The sequence below is a fragment of the Bufo bufo genome, chromosome 3 (genome assembly GCF_905171765.1).
Source record: "Bufo bufo chromosome 3, aBufBuf1.1, whole genome shotgun sequence".
In the NCBI taxonomy this organism is placed as follows: domain Eukaryota; kingdom Metazoa; phylum Chordata; class Amphibia; order Anura; family Bufonidae; genus Bufo; species Bufo bufo.
In genome coordinates, this window is record NC_053391.1 from 573,624,442 (window position 1) to 573,643,136 (window position 18,695).

Sequence of the window (18,695 nt, forward strand, 5' to 3'; positions counted from 1 at the left end):
TTTCATGTCACACATTGATTAAAAACATGCATGTGTGTCTTTATATAGTGCATGTAAACTTCTGGTTTGTTAACATAAGACTATTTAAGAAATTACAGTAACAAATTAGGGAAACCATTTTAAAAATTAGTGTGAGTTTGCAAATTTAGAGGATAAAGAACTATAAATTGAATGTTTTTTGTTATTTTTTTCCCCACAGTTTTATACCCTTTAAAAAAAAAAAAAAAAAGGGCTAGCCGTTAATCGTCACATGTGCTAAATCGAATGAAAGTGTCTGGTCTTCCGGCCAGGTCATTAAGTGGTTAAAGGCTATGGATGTTGGAGAAAGTCAATTAAGCTGCTCTTCTGTCAGCAGATTTGTCCCTATGATACTGACTGACCTGTTACATGTGCGCATGGCGGTTGAAGGCATCTGTGTTGCTCCCATGTTCATATGTTCCCGCATTGATGAGAAAAATGATGGTTTTATATATGCAAATGAGCCTCTAGGCGCAACGGGGGCGTTGCCCTTACACTTTTTAGGCTCTGCTCTCTCTGCAACCTCCACGCCCTCTCCACTTTGACAGGCCAGACATTGTAAACGTCATCACACCGTGCCCTGTAAATTAAACTGCAAAGGTTGCCACAGTTAGAGAGAGCAGAGCCTCTAGGTGTAAGGACAACTTCCCCGTTGCTCCTAGAGGCTCGCTTGCATATATTAAAACATCATTTTTCTCAGCAAATTGGGCAAATATATGACCGTGGGACCAACACAGAAGCCTTCAGCTGCCAAGTGCTCATGTAACAGGTCAGCCAGTAGCATAGGTACAAATCTGCTGATAGAGTACTTCCACTGTGGAAGTATTAATGTTTTATACTTTTAGATACAAACACTGTTTTATGTATGTTTGCTTTTGTTTTGTGTTTGTTTTTTTAATCTATTTAATTTTTGGCGTTGTATCTTTCCCCTGTCTGGGCAGCATTAGCCATTATTGCTTGTGACTTTTCTTACCCAAAATAAGTGATTCGTTTTCTTGGGTAGCAAATAGCAAGTCACCTAAAAGACTATTAAATCAATTTTGTTCCATGATGTCATTCACAACTCGTTCCTGATATTATGTATGACTCGCAGCGTTCCAGGCATAGTGTTCAGTTATTTTTTTTAAATTATTTTTATTTTTTTCTGCATGATACGTGCCTCCATAAATAAAAAAATACAGCATTTCTTGGCTGCAGCTGACATCCCTCCCCTGTCCTTAGGTTCATTAGCCCTCCTGAGCCAAATATTCTGTCATATATCCGTTCAGCCCGGTTGCTCACCTGCCTTTTCCAATGCTGATCATATTGCATTGGTTGCAATGACTGATCCAGTGCCCTAAATGACAATCGGCTAATACCTGGCTTTGATGTCACCAGCATTAATACTGGCTAACACTGTACGGTAGTTGGTTGGGAAACCTATATTATCAGTAAGATTAATGTGCCCTTCATTAATACCTGGATTTTATTTCTAAGCCAGCCACTGGGTTGATTGACTATGACCAACTGGAGATGACAGCCCGACTCTTCCGCCCGAAGCTCATCATCGCCGGGACCAGCGCTTATGCAAGATTGATTGATTATGCCCGCATGAAGAAGGTATGCAGAATGTACCGGTATGTCTTTCATGTGACAGTTTAAAAAAAAAAAAAATGATGTCGAGATACAATTAACCTATTTTTATGTACTTGATATTATGTGTTATGCGGACACCAGTTTCTATATCTCTGGATTAAGGCAGGCTCATAAGAAGTCTTTCCTCACCACCATCTCGACTCATGTCACCTATGGCTCACTTGTTAATGCGGTATGGCTTTTTATGTGCATGACCTTTCCTGTATTTCCAATGTTCTTCTAACATTTTATTAAAGTTGTTGTTGTGGAAATTATTAATATCCTGAAACAAAAAAATAACATCAGATATCTGTTGCTCGGACCAGCCCTAGAGCAAAATACGTTTGCTACTGGGTTCAGATTCTAGCTAGGTAATACAGGGTGGCTCATGAAAAGGTACTGTAGCCCGAATAACATGATGAACGAGCAAGTGGCTTGTTTTCTTTTTTTTATTATTATTATTATTATTATTAATTTATTTTTTATTACCCACAAGTCCTAAAAGACGCTGAAAGTGGTCCCCGTTCACATCTCTGCATCTTTGGGCACGTCGGATTATGTTGGCTGATACGGCTTGTGATGCTGCGGATAGTGTTTGTGATGTTCTCCTTGAGTTCATCCAGGGGATGTGGATTGTTAGCGGACACTTTCCCCACAGATAAAAATCTCACATGGAAAAGTCTGGGGAACGTGGTGGCCATAACCTCTTGCTCACAGGTCGCTCCTCCGTAAACCGTTCATGAACCGTGCCAGTGAAGTCCATGAGGTGCGGCACATTTCCCCTTCTTGTTGGAAAAAGGCAGGACATTTTTTCTTCTGGTATTGGTTGTAAAACTGTTCAAAGATGTCCAGCTAAATTGCGGTATTCACAATTGATTTGAAGAAAATTAGGCCCACTATTTATTTTTTTGAAAATGTGCACCAAACACCAATTTTCTGGTGGTGTTTCCTTAGTGAAATGGGGATTTCCAGCGGAAAAGTATCTCATATTCTGTGAATTTATGTGACCTGATAAATTAAACAAAGCTTCGTCCATCATGAAGTGCAGCAATGGGTCCAAATGGCTGTCGGCAATGATGGTCAGCAACCAAGTCCAGTACGAGTCTAGCTTTTGTCAGACTCTTTCAGCTCCTCCACACACGTTGTTCTGTATAGTTTCAGGTTCCGAGATTTTAGCTCTTGCTGACACGTCGTTCGTGATAGGCAGCTTGACTTGGAGATATTAGAGGTGGGCTACCCTGTATATATGTATCAAGAGGTATCATTCCACAGTATGCTTGTAATGTCTCATAAATGCCTTGTCAGGGTAATAGGCAACAGTAACGAGAAGCCAAAAAATCTGCAAAAAAACATCACGGGTTATAATTCAGTGTCTCAGATTGATTTCAGTCACAATGGTAGTGTTTATCATCCCTGCAAGACATCTACATGCAGCAACTATCACTAGATACATGAGGTGTACTGATGAAGTGTAATCACACCCATAGTTGGGGTCTTTACTTGGGGAGCATGGACATAGTCTCCTAATCAAGTTCTTCTAGAACTTAGCCACATGGTGGGGGAATAATATCTGCTAGATATTACAGATCCAGTAGAGACCATATAGAGTGGTCCATCACAGCATTGTCATGCTGGTAGGGTAGCTAGCAGTCTAAATCCGGAATGAGTACGCCAGCTGTCTGGACCTGTAGGACTACATCTGTCTCATTCCAGCCAGCGGCATACAATGTTTGAGGAGACAATGGCGAGGACTGATGTCCCTGCCAAAACGAGTGCAGACATGAGTGCCTTAGTGTGACTATGGAGTTCATAGAGCTCTCCCCCCACTCCAAGGACTCCAGTGGCACACTGATGCCCTCTTTGGTCTGCTGAGTTTTATAGCTGTACTATGGCTTCAGCGGACAAAGAGGGAGTTCGTGGAGTGGGGTGGGAGCACTGTGTTTTTTTTAATTGAGAATGAAGAGGGTGTGGTGTGGGGCTTGGGGGCAAGGGTGTGTTTTGACAGTGTAGGAGCAGGCAGTTGCCGGCATAAGTACAGTTTTGAATCCGTGTTACAGGGATGGGTCCTATGCCCACTGCTGTCTGCATCTACCACAGCTTCTTCCTCCACAGAGATAGAGCTGTAGTGGTGCAGTAGGCACCTGAGCCCTGTAGGCTATGGTCCTGAAAAGATGGGTGGGCACACCAGAGGGAGGAGAAAACATGTCACATGTAGCCAGTGGAGCATCATTACTGTAGAGCATGGCATCAAATAGAGCAAAGAAATAGTGGACTGCAGTGCCATTTTGTGATGCCAGCGTGAGCTACTTGATCACATCAGAGTGGCATACCACCCACCCAGCATTAAGGTTTGTTCTGAGATCTGAATACATGTTTGTGGGTCTGGTTTGGGATCTAAATGAGTTTAGGGTTCCGGGGGTCTTAATTCTTAGGTCTGGTCTGGTGAATTTCAAGGTCTGGTTTTTCCACTAACAAATAATAAATCTTGGTCTAAATAGTCCTAGAAATTTTGCTAAACTTTTACAAGGCAGCATCTTTACTGTTCAGCTTAGACCTTTACCTAACCACAGATCCAGACAAGTGGATCTTTACCAAATCTAGATACGTACCCCTAATCTAGGGGGAAGCTGTTCTGTGAGCCAGTAAGTACCCCATAATTCGATGCTCTAGGATAGTGAGACTCTACAGAGGGTGTGACATTAAGTCCAACTTGAGAGCGTTGTGTTCCCTTCAATATTTACCCGCACACCATCTAGATTGTATTGGCGGGGCAGTGTAATTACAGTTTCCCCTCTCATTCTGAGGTTAGGTCATCTATATTCTGACACTGCACGACCCCTTTATGGTCCCCTCTGCTCACTACTTCCGAGTCCCGACACGACACTCGGGAGATGCCTGCTCAGCCAACCACTGCCTGAGGCGGGTCAATGTTTAGGTTAGTGATTGATTCAGCAGGCATTTCCTGTGTGCGGGTGGCACGGATAGGTAACTTTCGGCATGACGGGCAATTGGTGAAGGTTGGTAATGCGTTTTATTTAATTTTTTTCTTCCCCCTTCCCCCAATAAATCTAAGACATATGTAAAAGAAAATGTAATCCCCACTGGACACCCCCTATAAGTGGAGTGAGAGCGCGCTAATATGATTTATTTCTACTATTCTCCTCTGCTTCCCCTTCTGTGGAGAAACTCTTTCCGAGCACATTAGTAAGACTGGCTCATGCTGATGGTATATCCAAGCTAATATAGCATGTTTATCTGCAGCGAGTACCCGGGGGACCTGATTCATGCTCGTAGACTGCTGCACCGAGTCTCTGATGAAATTCTGATCTGAATGAGACGACAGAAGGTGCAGCATCTTGGCCGTGTTAGGTCTCTCATTGTCTTCAGACCCTTTGGGTATAAATCATTGGCCAGAAAAAGGAGCTTTAGTTATTTTAAGGAAAGCTTTGTCAGTCTGGGCACAGAGAGGTCTCCACCTGAAAGCCACCAGTCTACATCTCTCAGAAGACTGAACTAAAACTAACTTTACAGCTGAGAAATGGAGGCAGAACCGTTTTTAATTCTGAAGTGGTAAAACAAGGACAATTTTAAAGTGTGCTTGCGCAGAGGATTTCTGTAGTGCAGGAATTGGCCGTAGCCACCTGGAATCTGAGATGTTGGTGATTTGAATAAATGTTTTGTAGTTGATATTGCACAGATTAAAAATGAGTGGTGTTTCCTTACAGTCTAGTAGTGTGAGTATCTTCCAGGGAATCTGTCACACTGATCTTGGACCATTATCTACTGCAGGGGTAGGCAACCTCCGTCCCTCCAGCTGTTGTGAAACTACAACTCCCAGCATGCATACTTCCTCTACTCTTCTCAGACGGCTCATAGAAGTGAATGGAGCATGCTGGGAGTGCCAGCAGGAGCGCCGAAGGTTGCTGGCCTCTGATCTACACTAATACATGAGTAGTATTGCAGATAAGGAGTCCAGATCGCGATATTTTATTTTCCTCTTCCCCAGCTGTCAGCACTCAGAGCTGCACTGAAATACATTGTCAGGACTGCTGTCCTGTTCTAACATACTAGAGATTCGTGTGCATGCACAGCAGTCCTGACAGTGTATTTCAATGCTGCTCTGAATGCTGACAGCGGGGCGACGGGGAGCAGTAGGAAAACTAAAAAAATAGAGATCTGGACTCCATATCTGCAGTACTACTCATGTTTTACTGTAGATAATGGTACAAAATCAGGACGGCAGATTTTGTTTCAGTAGGACCCATGCACCATACTCTCTGGGTGTTGTATGTTACCTAGTTAGTCCAAAATTGGGGCGTCAGATTCCCTTTTCAGTAGGACGCATGCACCATACTCTGAGTGTTGTATGTTGCGCTGTCCCCTTTTCTGCCCAGTGTCCGGTAGCATCCTTCCAAGCCCAATATAAAACTGGGATGGGAGATCATAATTGCGGATCCTCCATGTTTGTAAGTCCAGTCGCTGTTGGCAGCATCTAACCTTGGCAGTCCAGTAAGTTAGTCCTGCATGCACAGTTTTGTTTCTTTCTCCCTGATTTCTTTCTTGGCACTGTCTGCGCTATATTGGCGCCTCTGTGCACGAGAAGACACTGCTGTGGCATTCCCTGTGTTCTGCGGCTTGGTCTCTGCACAGCAATAGGCTTCCTGATTTCAGGCAGCGCCATAGTGAATATATTTTTTGGCAACATTTCCTCCATCCCCCTCATAGTACTATGACATGCGCTGGGATTATCAGCCAGCCTCACAACTTGGTAACTTAGAGGGTCCAATTTTTTTCTGCTCCTGAGAACTGCTCCTGCTTTGTTGGAATTGGTGTAATGGTAAACTTGCTTAGGCTACTTTCACACCAGAGTTTTTGCTGGATCCGTCATGGATCAGCAAAAACGCTTCCGTCATGATAATACAACCGTCTGCATCCGTTATGAACAGACTCGGTTGTATTATCTCTAAAATGGCCATGACTGATCCGTCTCTAAAACCATTGTAAGTCAGTAGGGATAGATCAGTTTTTTTTTTTGTTTTTTTTTTTCCTTTTGTGTCCGAGAAAACTGATCCGTCTCCATTGACTTACATTGTGAGTCATGATGGATCCGTCTTGCTCCGCATCCCAGTACGTACTCAGAAATGCTGCTTGCAGCGCTTTTGTGTGCGTCATGGAGCGCAATGAAACGGAGCGGAATACATTCTGGCGCACTCCGTTCCCTTCAGTTCATTTTTGTCCCCATTGACAATGAATGGGGACAAAACGGAATGGTTTCCCCGCTATTGAGATCCTATGAATTCTTCTCGATAGCGGAAATGTGAAAGTAGCCTTAGATGCCTATTTCAACCTATCAGATTCCACCTTTCATTTTCCAAAGGAGCGCTTTCCTTTACCCCATTTTTGATCTCCCCCAATATGTATTTACCCAACTTTTGCTAATAGAAAACCCCATTTCACCCCATTTTTACTTCACACTACTAGTTTTGATACCTGGGATATCCCACAAGCATTGGGGGAATTTCAGCCTACCAGAGTATCTGTAATGGCTGGTACGCTGCACGGTACATGTGGGACCTTTAACTGCTATAGACTTGGCCTACGTTATAGGTGCTGATGTATTTGTCTGAGGTACATAGGAGCTGGTATCAATGACGCTTTTATCCATACCAGCAGGGGCCACACATACATTTCAACACTGGCAGCCATACCATATGACATTTTTTGACCATACAATGGCCGCTGCAGACATAATCCCAGATGCTTGCAGATTCCTTATGACCTCTTCTTGCTTTCAGGTATGCGACGACGTGAAGGCGTACCTCCTGGCTGACATGGCGCACATCAGTGGTCTTGTAGCGGCAGGTGTGATTCCATCTCCTTTTGATCATGCTGATGTGGTCACCTCTACAACTCACAAGACTCTCCGAGGAGCCAGGTAAAAGGAATAACCTGTCGTACCAATGGAAGATGTTAGCGATGACCGGTCGCCTCTCCTGACGTCTGTTTTAGTCACTACTTACATTCTCCATGTAATAATTCTGGATGATCTATTCTGTCCCCATTCCTCTTTTATTCCTGGTAGAACTTTGTAAAGGAATTGTCTGCAGTCTGCAATAATGGCCCTTTGGGGTGTTACCAGTTGGGGGGTTGTCTGTGCAGCCTGACACTGGCAGCACTGATTGGATAATATCAGTTTGTGCAGGTAGCACCTAGATGGACCTTTTATTAGAGACTGCAGGCAATTTGTGTGTAAATTTCTACTAGGAATAATAAACGACTGTCACATTGTAGAGCCATAAGAATAGCTGCTCAAGGATGATTAAATGGGGGATGCAATTAGTTACTAAAACACACGTCAGGAGAGACGACAGGAATATATTGTGGATGACTATCTATCCTCTGTGCCCTGTCTTAATAAATTCACTAGCAAAATGAGGTGTTTTTGTTAAGTGTTGTGATAGTTTATATGAAATCTGTCTCCAGCGACCTCCCTATCACACGGTTTACTTTACCTCATTGAAACACTGTTTTTCTTTTGTTGATCTGAGGCTCCGTTCCTGAGTTATGATACTTCCTAATATGCAAATGAGACCTTTGGTGCAATGAAGGCGTCACCATTTCTCTTGTTGCACCCAAGCTCCATTTATTGCACCAATGGCCTTTATACATTAGAAAAAAAGTATCATAACTCTGGAACGGAGCCTTGGATCAACAAAAAAACCGTTTTAACCACTTAAGGACCACAGGTTTATACCCCCCTAAAGACCAGGTCCTTTTTTACAAATCGGCACTCCACAACTTTAGCGGTTTATTGCTCGGTCATGCAACTTACCACCCAAATGAATTTTACCTCCTTTTCTTCTCACTAATAGAGCTTTCATTTGGTGGTATTTCATTGCTGCTGACATTTTACTTTTTTTGTTATTAATCGAAATTTAACGATTTTTTTTTGCAAAAAAATGACATTTTTCACTTTCAGTTGTAAAATTTTGCAAAAAAAAACGACATCCATATATAAATTTTGCTCTAAATTTATTGTTCTACATGTCTTTGATAAAAAAAAAAATGTTTAGGTAAAAAAAAAAATGGTTTGGGTAAAAGTTATAGCGTTTACAAACTATGGTACAAAAATGTGAATTTCCGCTTTTTGAAGCAGCTCTGACTTTCTGAGCACCTGTCATGTTTCCTGAGGTTCTACAATGCCCAGACAGTACAAACACCCCACAAATGACCCAATTTCGGAAAGTAGACACCCTAAGGTATTCGCTGATGGGCATAGTGAGTTCATAGAACTTTTTATTTTTTGTCACAAGTTAGCGGAAAATGATGATATTTTTTTTTTTTTTTTTTTCTTACAAAGTCTCATATTCCACTAACTTGTGACAAAAAATAAAAACTTCCATGAACTCACTATGCCCATCAGCGAATACCTTGGGATGTCTTCTTTCCAAAATGGGGTCACTTGTGGGGAAGTTATACTGCCCTGGCATTCTAGGGGCCCAAATGTGTGGTAAGGAGTTTGAAATCAAATTATGTAAAAAATGGCCTGTGAAATCCGAAAGGTGCTCTTTGGAATGTGGGCCCCTTTGCCCACCTAGGCTGCAAAAAAGTGTCACACATCTGGTATCTCCGTATTCAGGAGAAGTTGGGGAATGTGTTTTGGGGTGTCATTTTACATATACCCATGCTGGGTGAGAGAAATATCTTGGCAAAAGACAACTTTGTATAAAAAAAATGGTAAAAGTTGTCTTTTGCCAAGATATTTCTCTCACCCAGCATGGGTATATGTAAAATGACACCCCAAAACACATTTCCCAACTTCTCCTGAATACGGAGATACCAGATGTGTGACACTTTTTTGCAGCCTAGGTGGGCAAAGGGGCCCATATTCCAAAGAGCACCTTTCGGATTTCACTGGTCATTTTTTACAGAATTTGATTTCAAACTCCTTACCACACATTTGGGCCCCTAGAATGCCAGGGCAGTATAACTACCCCACAAGTGACCCCATTTTGGAAAGAAGACACCCTAAGGTATTCGCTGATGGGCATAGTGAGTTCATGGAAGTTTTTATTTTTTGTCACAAGTTAGTGGAACATGAGACTTTGTAAGAAAAAAAAAAAAAAAAAATCATCATTTTCCACTAACTTGTGACAAAAAATAAAAAATTCTAGGAACTCGCCATGCCCCTCACGGAATACCTTGGGGTGTCTTCTTTCCAAAATGGGGTCACTTGTGGGTAGTTATACTGCCCTGGCATTTTCCAGGGGCCCTAATGTGTGGTAAGTAGGTAAATGACCTGTGAAATCCTAAAGGTGCTCTTTGGAATATGGGCCCCTTTGCCCACCTAGGCTGCAAAAAAGTGTCACACATGTGGTATTGCCGTATTCAGGAGAAGTTGGGGAATGTGTTTTGGGGTGTCATTTTACATATACCCATGCTGGGTGAGAGAAATATCTTGGCAAAAGACAACTTTTCCCATTTTTTTATACAAAGTTGGCATTTGACCAAGATATTTCTCTCACCCAGCATGGGTATATGTAAAATGACACCCCAAAACACATTCCCCAACTTCTCCTGAGTACGGTGATACCAGATGTGTGACACTTTTTTTGCAGCCTAGATGCGCAAAGGTGCCCAAATTCCTTTTAGGAGGGCATTTTTAGACATTTGGATACCAGACTTCTTCTCACGCTTTGGGGCCCCTAGAATGCCAGGGCAGTATAAATACCCCACATGTGACCCCATTTTGGAAAGAAGACACCCCAAGGTATTCAATGAGGGGCATGGCGAGTTCATAAAAAATTTTTTTTTTGGCACAAGTTAGCGGAAATTTATATATTTTTTTTTTCTCACAAAGTCTCCCTTTCCGCTAACTTGGGACAAAAATTTCAATCTTTCATGGACTCAATATGCCCCTCACGGAATACCTTGGGGTGTCTTCTTTCCGAAATGGGGTCACATGTGGGGTATTTATACTGCCCTGGCATTCTAGGGGCCCTAAAGCGTGAGAAGAAGTCTGGAATATAAATGTCTAAAAAATTTTACGCATTTGGATTCCGTGAGGGGTATGGGGAGTTCATGTGAGATTTTATTTTTTGACACAAGTTAGTGGAATATGAGACTTTGTAAGAAAAAAAAATAATAATTTCCGCTAACTTGGGCCAAAAAAATGTCTGAATGGAGCCTTACAGGGGGGTGATCAATGACAGGGGGGTAATCAGAGAGTCTATATGGGGTGATCACCCCCCCTGGAAGGCTCCAGGGAGACGCCTGTATGTGTTTTGCGGATCCGATCCATGTATCCGTGGATCCGTAAAAATCATACGGACATCTGAATGCAGCCTGACAGGGGGGGGTGATCAATGACAGGGGGGTGATCAGGGAGTCTATATGGGGTGATCACCCCCCCTGGAAGGCTCCAGGGAGACGCCTGTATGTGTTTTGCGGATCCGATCCATCTATCAGTGGATCCGTAAAAATCATGTGGACATCTGAATGGAGCTTTACAGGGGGTTGATCAATGACAGGGGGGTAATCAATGACAGGGGGTGATCAGGGAGTCTATATGGGGTGATCAAGGGTGAATAAGGGGTTAATAAGTGACGGGGGGGGTGTAGTGTAGTGTAGTGGTGCTTGGTGCAACATATTACTGAGCTACCTGTGTCCTCTGGGGGTCGATCCAAACAAAGGGGACCACCAGAGGACCAGGTAGCAGGTATATTAGACGCTGTTATCAAAACAGCGTCTAATATACCTGTTAGGGGTTAAAAAAATCACATCTCCAGCCTGCCAGCGAACGATCGCCGCTGGCAGGCTGGAGATCCACTCTCTTACCTTCCGTTCCTGTGCGCGCGTTCACAGGAAATCTCGGCTCACGCGAGATGACGCCAATCGGCGTTAGTGTGACCTGGGAGCGCCGCAGAAATGACGCCTTTCGGCGTTAGCGTGGCGGGAAGTGGTTAATCAGCTATGCGTCTGTGCAAACAGTTGGATAGGGAGGTCGCTGGTCATAGATTCTGCAAGGAGCATGTTAGGACAGGAGGAGCTGAGCAGATCAATGTATAGTTTTGTGGGAAACTGATTCAGTAATCTCTACAATTTTGGAAGTTAAAGGGGTTATCCCATTTATTAATGTAAAAACTGAAAATCAAACATCATATAGTAGATGACAACCTCTTTCAAACAAAGCTAGAACCAGCTCTGTGCCCCACATGGGTCCAGAGATCTCCACATTCACTGCTCTACTACCTTTATATCAAGCTGGCAGATCAAGGGGAGTGTCCTTTCTGCTGCAGCTATAGAATTTTCTTATATTCCACATTCAGGGCACAAATTAAATTCTTCGGAGGTTGGAAAACCCTTCTATGCGTAAAACTTTTTCTCCTACTAGTGTCCATATCCTAAGGCTATATATTGATATTGCCTCTATAGTTAGGTTGCCATGCTGAAACGTATAGGCATTTATTTTAAATAGCCACAGTCGGCGTAGCCCTTCCCTAGGCTGACATTTCACCAATTAAAGGGGTTGTGTCAACTGGGACTTTGCTTTCAAATCCTGGTGATGTGTCATCAAAGTCAGATTGGTGAAGGACCCACCTCTGAGATGCGCAGGGATCTCCAGAACTTGCCTCCAAAAGTGAAGGAGAACACACCCCGCACATGCGCGGTTCCGAAAACAGCCGAGCAAATGCAAGCGCGGCCACCACTCCTTTCACTTCAATGGAACCTCCCTCCGCTCACTTCGGGGGTCCCTTTCTGTAGAGGTGAGGGCAGCACCTGTCTAACATTGGTAGCATATTATAGTGATATGCCACCAGTGTCTAAGGTGAGAGAACCCCTTTAAAGGGCATCTGTCAGAAGATTTCTCCCTATGACACTGGCTGACCTGTTACATGTGCACATGGCAGCTGAAGGCATCTGTGTTGGTCCCATGTTCATGTGTACTTACATTGCTGAGAAAAATAATGTTTTATATGCATATGTGCCTCTAGGAGCAATGGGGGCGTTGCCATTACACCTAGAGGCTCAGCTCTGTCTGTAACTGCACTTTAACGGACAGGGCCAGGCGGTGAAAACGCCATCACGACTTCCTGGCCCTGTCAGTTAAAGTATGGAGGGTGCAGCACTTACAAAGAGAGCTGAGCCTCGAGGTGCAATGGCAACGCTCCTGGTGGCTCATTTGTATATAGTGAAACTTAATTTTTCTCGGCAATGCAGACACCTATGACCATGGGACCAACACAGATGCCTTCAGCTGCCAAGTGCTCATGCAAAAATGATAATCTTTCGGATACATCCAGACAGGATAGAAATGCAGCATAAAAAAAAAATCTGTGCTGAACCCTTGGCATGCAGATTATGGATTTCACCATATGCATTGCAAAGGGTGAACTTTGCGGTGGAGATCTACGGCATACTTGTACGGATTCCATGCAGATTTATTTTTTCTGAAGCGCATGGATGAATGATTCACCGCTCCTGTAAACGCAATGCCGCAGCGCATATTCCTCACTTTATCTGCCCTGTGGACACCTACCCCTAGAACACAGCTAGTAAAATCATTAAAATAATTTTGAAGTAACCCTAGGATGACGGGCACATGATCACGCTGGATAACTGAACGTGCGGGACATGTGTTTGATTGGGCGCACTACCGGTGACTAAATACATGGTCACCTGGTTTCCTGGCAGCTAGCGGCGCTCCTCGCTCTGTCTTCTATGGCGAGCTGCAAGTACATATTGTTGTTTGATGGATTCTAACAATAAAAAGGTAGCAGGATTTGCTGTCAGCGGTGGTTTCAGTTATTATAACATTGACGAAATGGTGAGAACACTGCCAGCATTTCCTCCCGCTGCTCTCTTCACCTTCCTATCAAAGCAATTAGCAAACAGGTCCCAGCTCACGCATGTCTCTGCCCTCGTCTCCCCTGGTTTTTTCTGATCTTTGGAGTCTTACTTTATTATTATTTTTGGCACCTCTCTTGCTTCCGTCAGTTTCACACCCTGGAGTGGAGCGTGAAGCACAAAACGGTGTGAAACTGAGCAGCAGGACTCCTCAGCCCTCACGCTGGGCTTCATTCACCCTTTCCCTGCACCAGAGATCTGTCGGATGCTACCTACTGCTCCTACAAAATACTTCTCGTCTGCGAAATGAGAAGCGACCAGCGAGGCCGCGGTGCCGTCTTATCTACAGAAGGTGACCCAAGCCTTCCAAATCAGGAGCCTGCCGTCAAGTCCTAGTTATGTAGTTATATTATTGATGAAGATGGTACTTGGAAGGCAAAACGGGCCTTCTCGTGTTATGTACAGTGATTCGCTTCGCTTGCTTTTTCATCTTCTTGGGCCGCCGTACATTTCTTTATTTCCAAGCTTTCCTATGATGTAGCCTGGAGAAAGTGTGCTTATAAGAAAAAAACAGTGCCCCAGCATACAGAATATTGAGCTTTTATTTCTAATATAGCATATGATGGGTCCCTGTTCAATTTCTTCAGGACTGAGCTCTGAATACCTGTTCTCCCACACACACATATTTTGCAGAAAGTACCTGTAGTAATAGAAAAAACAGTCTCTGGAAATTTAATTGAAAAAAAATAAATATATAAAAATAATATAAATTGACCGCATGACTATAAGGCCCCTTGCACACGGGTGTCACGGATTTTGTCCGGCTGCTTTGCAGGAAACCCGCGCGAGTGCGCACGCAATTTCAGTCATTTTTGTCTGCGGTTGCGTTCAGTTTTTTTTCCACGAGAGTGCAAAGCGTTTTAATGCGTTTTGCACGCGCGTGATAAAAAACTGAATTTGGGACCCGAACCTGGACTTCTTCACTAAAGTTCGGGTTTGGGTTAGGTGTTCTGTAGATTTTATTATTTTCCCTTTATAACATGGTTATAAGGGGTAATAATAGCATTCTTTAATACAGAATGCTAGGTAAAATGTCCCTTGAGGGTTAAAAAAATAATAAAACATTACTCGCCTCATTGTCTTCTTTCTTCTTCTTGCAGGACCTGCACTGACGTCATCGCGCTCACCGCGTGGTGTCGTCAGCGCAGGTCCTGCTGAATGAAGATATTATCATCTCCTCAGCAACCATCCGTGAAAATCGCATTGCATCCACACTTGCTATGGGGCCTGCGTTGCGCAAAAAACGCAGAATATCGATTATATTTTTTTTTTTTTTCACGCAATGCACAAGTGATGCGTGAAAAACATTGCTCATGTACACAGCCCCATTGAAGTGAACGGGTCAGGATTAAGTGCGGGTGCAATGCGTTCAAGTCACGCATTGCACCTGTGTGGAAAACTCGCCCGTGTGAATGGGGCCTAACTGTTCGATTCCTGTTCTGCTCATAAGTCTAGGAAAACTGAAGAGCAACCAGCGTGACTGCTTACACAGGGGTCCAAGGAGTAGATTTGACCAGGAGATGGCAGCGTAGGGAACCTAAGGGTACACCCACAGGTGGAAGACATTGTCCACCACGGATCTCGTCACTAATCCATGGCGAGATTGCAGAATTGCACCTCGTTCACACAGTCCCTGTTCGTTCAGTGATTTTGAGCCACAACCAGGTGTGGATCTAAACACAAAACAGGTTCATATCTGTCCCTTATACCTTATGTCTGTGGAGGCTCCAATCCTGGTTTTGGCTCACAATCACTGATGGAAATCACTGACCAAACACTGACGTGTGAATGAGGCATTACACAGGGTCTCTTAACGCTAAGAAAGGAACATTTTAATCAGGCCCTACTGCAAATTTGCTTAATTTTGCAATAATTTTTATCATTTTAGATGCTTTGGGCAGTGAAAGCTAAATGTAGACCCGGTCTTCTATTTTATTATTATTTTTTTCAATGATTTGTCTTTAATTTTTAAGCAGATGTTCTTCAAAAGAAACTGCATTTGAATGAATTTGCAACCGGCTCCCAGGTTACAGCTGTGGTTTACTCTGAAATGCTGCATTTTCGGAGAACACAGTTTGAATACGGGCTGGGAGCTATAGAGAGACCTGTCAGACACGCTGAGCTGCGCTGTCAGCCACCCAGATGACTCTTCTTCCCATTCCTGGATCACTTTTTAGCAGTGTTTTCTCTGAAATTGCAGTATTTCATAGTAAAAGCTGTAACCAGGGAGCCTATCAAGATATCATGCTGGCCGTGGTTCTCTCTAAAGACATCTGTCAGCAGATTTGTATCTATGACACTGGCTGACCTGTTACATGTGCACTTGGCAGCTGAAGGCTTCTGTGTTGGCCCCATGTTCATATGTGCCGCATTGCTGAGAAAAATGATGACATGACACATATGAACAAGGGACCAACACAGATGCCCTCGGCTGCCAAGCGGACATGGAACAGGTCAGCCAGTTTCATGGGTACAAATCTGCTGACAGATGCCATTTTAAAGGGATTTTCTGGGATTCTCATATAGCTGACCTACCCTCAGGATAGGTCATCAATATGAGATCGGCTGTGGTCCAACTCCTAGGTCCCCTGCCGATCAGCTGTATAAAGAGGTCGCGGCCCTTGGTAGTCCCTTGGTCCTCTTCCTAGGCCATGTGACATCACGTTCATGACACGTGAGCTCAGTCCCATTCAAGTGAATGCAAAGCTTAGGCTACTTTCACACTTGCGGCAGAGTGATCCGGCAGGCAGTTCAGTCGTTGTAGCTGCCTGCCGGATCCGCCGATCAGTGTGACAACTGACAGCATTTGTAGACGGATCCGGGTGCGGATCAGTCTACAAATGCATTGCAAGAACAGATCCGTCTCTCTCCGCTTGTCATGTGGATGGACGGATCCGTCTTGCAGTCTTTTTCAGTTTTCCCGGACTGTGCATCAGTTTTGTAATGCCGGATCCGGCACTACTGCAAGTCAATGGGAATTAATGCCGGATCCGGCATTCCGGCAACTGATTAGGCATTTTGGACGGACATAATACCGCTGCGGTATTATGTCCGGCCAAAACGCCCGACAGTGACTGAACGGAAGGCATACTGATGCAAACTGAACAGATTTCTATCCATTCAGAATGCATGGGGATAGGCCTGATCAGTTCTTTTCCGGCATAGAGCCCTGTGACGGAACTCTATGCCGGAAAAGAATAACGCTAGTGTGAAAGTACCCTTAGCTGCCGTGGGTAGGACATCAGTATGATCATCCCAGAAAACCTCTCGCTGTGAGCTCAGCCTTGTTGTGTTGATCTTTCTTTAGGTCTGGACTGATATTTTATCGTAAAGGCGTGAAGTCGGTGGATAAGAAAACCGGAAAAGAAATTCTTTACAACTTTGAAGATAAAATCAACTTTTCAGTTTTCCCTTCAATCCAAGGAGGTCCTCACAATCATGCAATAGCGGCAGTAGCAGTGGCACTAAAACAGGTGAGACCTAAGGCGTTGTGAACTCCGACACTCGGCTCCAGTCACTGTATCTGGCATATATGCCGGCTTTTGACCGGACAAAAAATACTAAATGCAGCATTTTTGTCCCGGCTGGAAACCACCGGATACAGTAAACTCCAGAACAGACTACCGGAGATCGCAGCGCAGATGTGAACGCAGCCTAAGCAGATTAATATGAATATGCTGTAAATTGTGAAAAGCATGCAAAATCATTGCGGATAGCACCTCACTTATCAAAAGTGCTTATACCTCATGTCTTGGAAAAATATTATATTACATATAGTCTTTTCACATAAATGCAGGACCATCATGTAACTACGCACAATGGGGGTGACTTATCAAAACTGGTCTAAAGGAGAAGTGGCTTATTGGCTCATAGCAACCAATCGGATTCTACCTTTCATTTTCCAAAGGAGCTGTGAAAAATGTAAGGTGGAATCTGATCTGTTGCTGTGAGCAACTATGACTGTTCTCCTTCATACTAGTTTTGATAAATCTCCCCCATGCCTTGTAGACCAGGAGCAGCTCTTGCCAGTGACTTCACTATGGCTCATGGCTTTATCATGTCCATGTGTCCTATTAAAGGGGTTATCTGAGACTAAAAAAATGTCCCCCATATGCCCTGGCCCCTCACATTGAATCTACTTACCTGGCTTCCTGCACCGCTCCTGGTCCCCACACTGCCGCAGCTGCTTCTCCCCGTGCGCGGATGAAAACATCCGGTGGTGACTCTAGGGAGGCTCATCCCCCGTCACCGCCGCCTGCCATTGGCTGCCCTCCGCCAATCGCGCTGAATCGCACAGGGCAAAGGCATTTTGTGGTGTCTCGGTGACTAACCGGGCTCTCCTTAGGGCTCCCAGGCGGAGGCTTCCGACCAGCAGTGATCCCGGTGACGTCATCGGCACTGATGGGGCGGGCTTTAGCGCTGCCCTAGCCTGTAAAACGGCTAGGGCAGCGCTAAAGCCGGCCCATTCGAGCCGGTGACGTTACCTAACACACTGCTGGGCGGAAGCCTCCGCCTGGCAGTGTGTTACTGTAAATAAAAAAGCCCTTGCCCTGCGCGTTCCAGTGCAGGGCATGGGAGCGCATCGGATGCTCAAGTCAGGGGGGCTGCCTGGGTGAAGTTATGGGTATGTCTGGGTTCAGCTCTGAACCCAGACAACCCTTTTAAGGGTGCTTTATGTAACTTATTTTATTATTCTATCCTGGTTAAAGTTGCTCCTCTCTTTCTCTACTACCCTTGCCTTGGGTCCATAATCAATGCTGCATAAGTGACAGCTATTCTATCTCATTTCTTGTTACTGTACTTATTTCTTTCCGTTTAATAAATCACCATATAGTCATGTGCTGTGACTTGTCTCACTGTTCATCTAACACTATTCTCCTAGGATGACTAATCTCTATCATGATTTATACATCCCGGGGTTTCAATATATGGATTAACGATGGAATGATAATTAATTGCCTTCTTTTAATGAAATTGTCATTTGAAACATGAATACCTTGTTGCATTTCTTGAATTAAAAAAATTAAAGGGGTCGTGTCACCATTAAAGGGTTTCTGTCACTAGAATTTTCACTATTATATTGGCTGACATTAGCGATGTGCTAATGTCAGCTGCACCTGACTCTGCTATTCTAATGATTCTCCGTGCCCCCGTTA

At 44.1% G+C, this 18,695-nt stretch overlaps 1 protein-coding gene and 1 long non-coding RNA gene across 2 annotated transcripts in view; both read left to right on the top strand.

Moving 5' to 3' along the window:
* The window catches only part of SHMT2 (serine hydroxymethyltransferase 2), a 106,822-nt gene that overhangs the window by 53,463 nt on the left and 34,664 nt on the right, over nucleotides 1-18,695 (top strand). The window contains 3 exon segments of the mRNA XM_040425720.1: nucleotides 1,495-1,617; nucleotides 7,428-7,567; nucleotides 16,847-17,012. Of these exon segments, the coding sequence (XP_040281654.1) occupies nucleotides 1,495-1,617; nucleotides 7,428-7,567; nucleotides 16,847-17,012 (429 nt within the window).
* LOC120996051 lies at nucleotides 13,426-15,328 on the top strand. The gene is made up of 3 exons (XR_005777713.1): nucleotides 13,426-13,436; nucleotides 14,469-14,473; nucleotides 15,185-15,328. It is a non-coding gene; the product is annotated as an uncharacterized LOC120996051 (long non-coding RNA).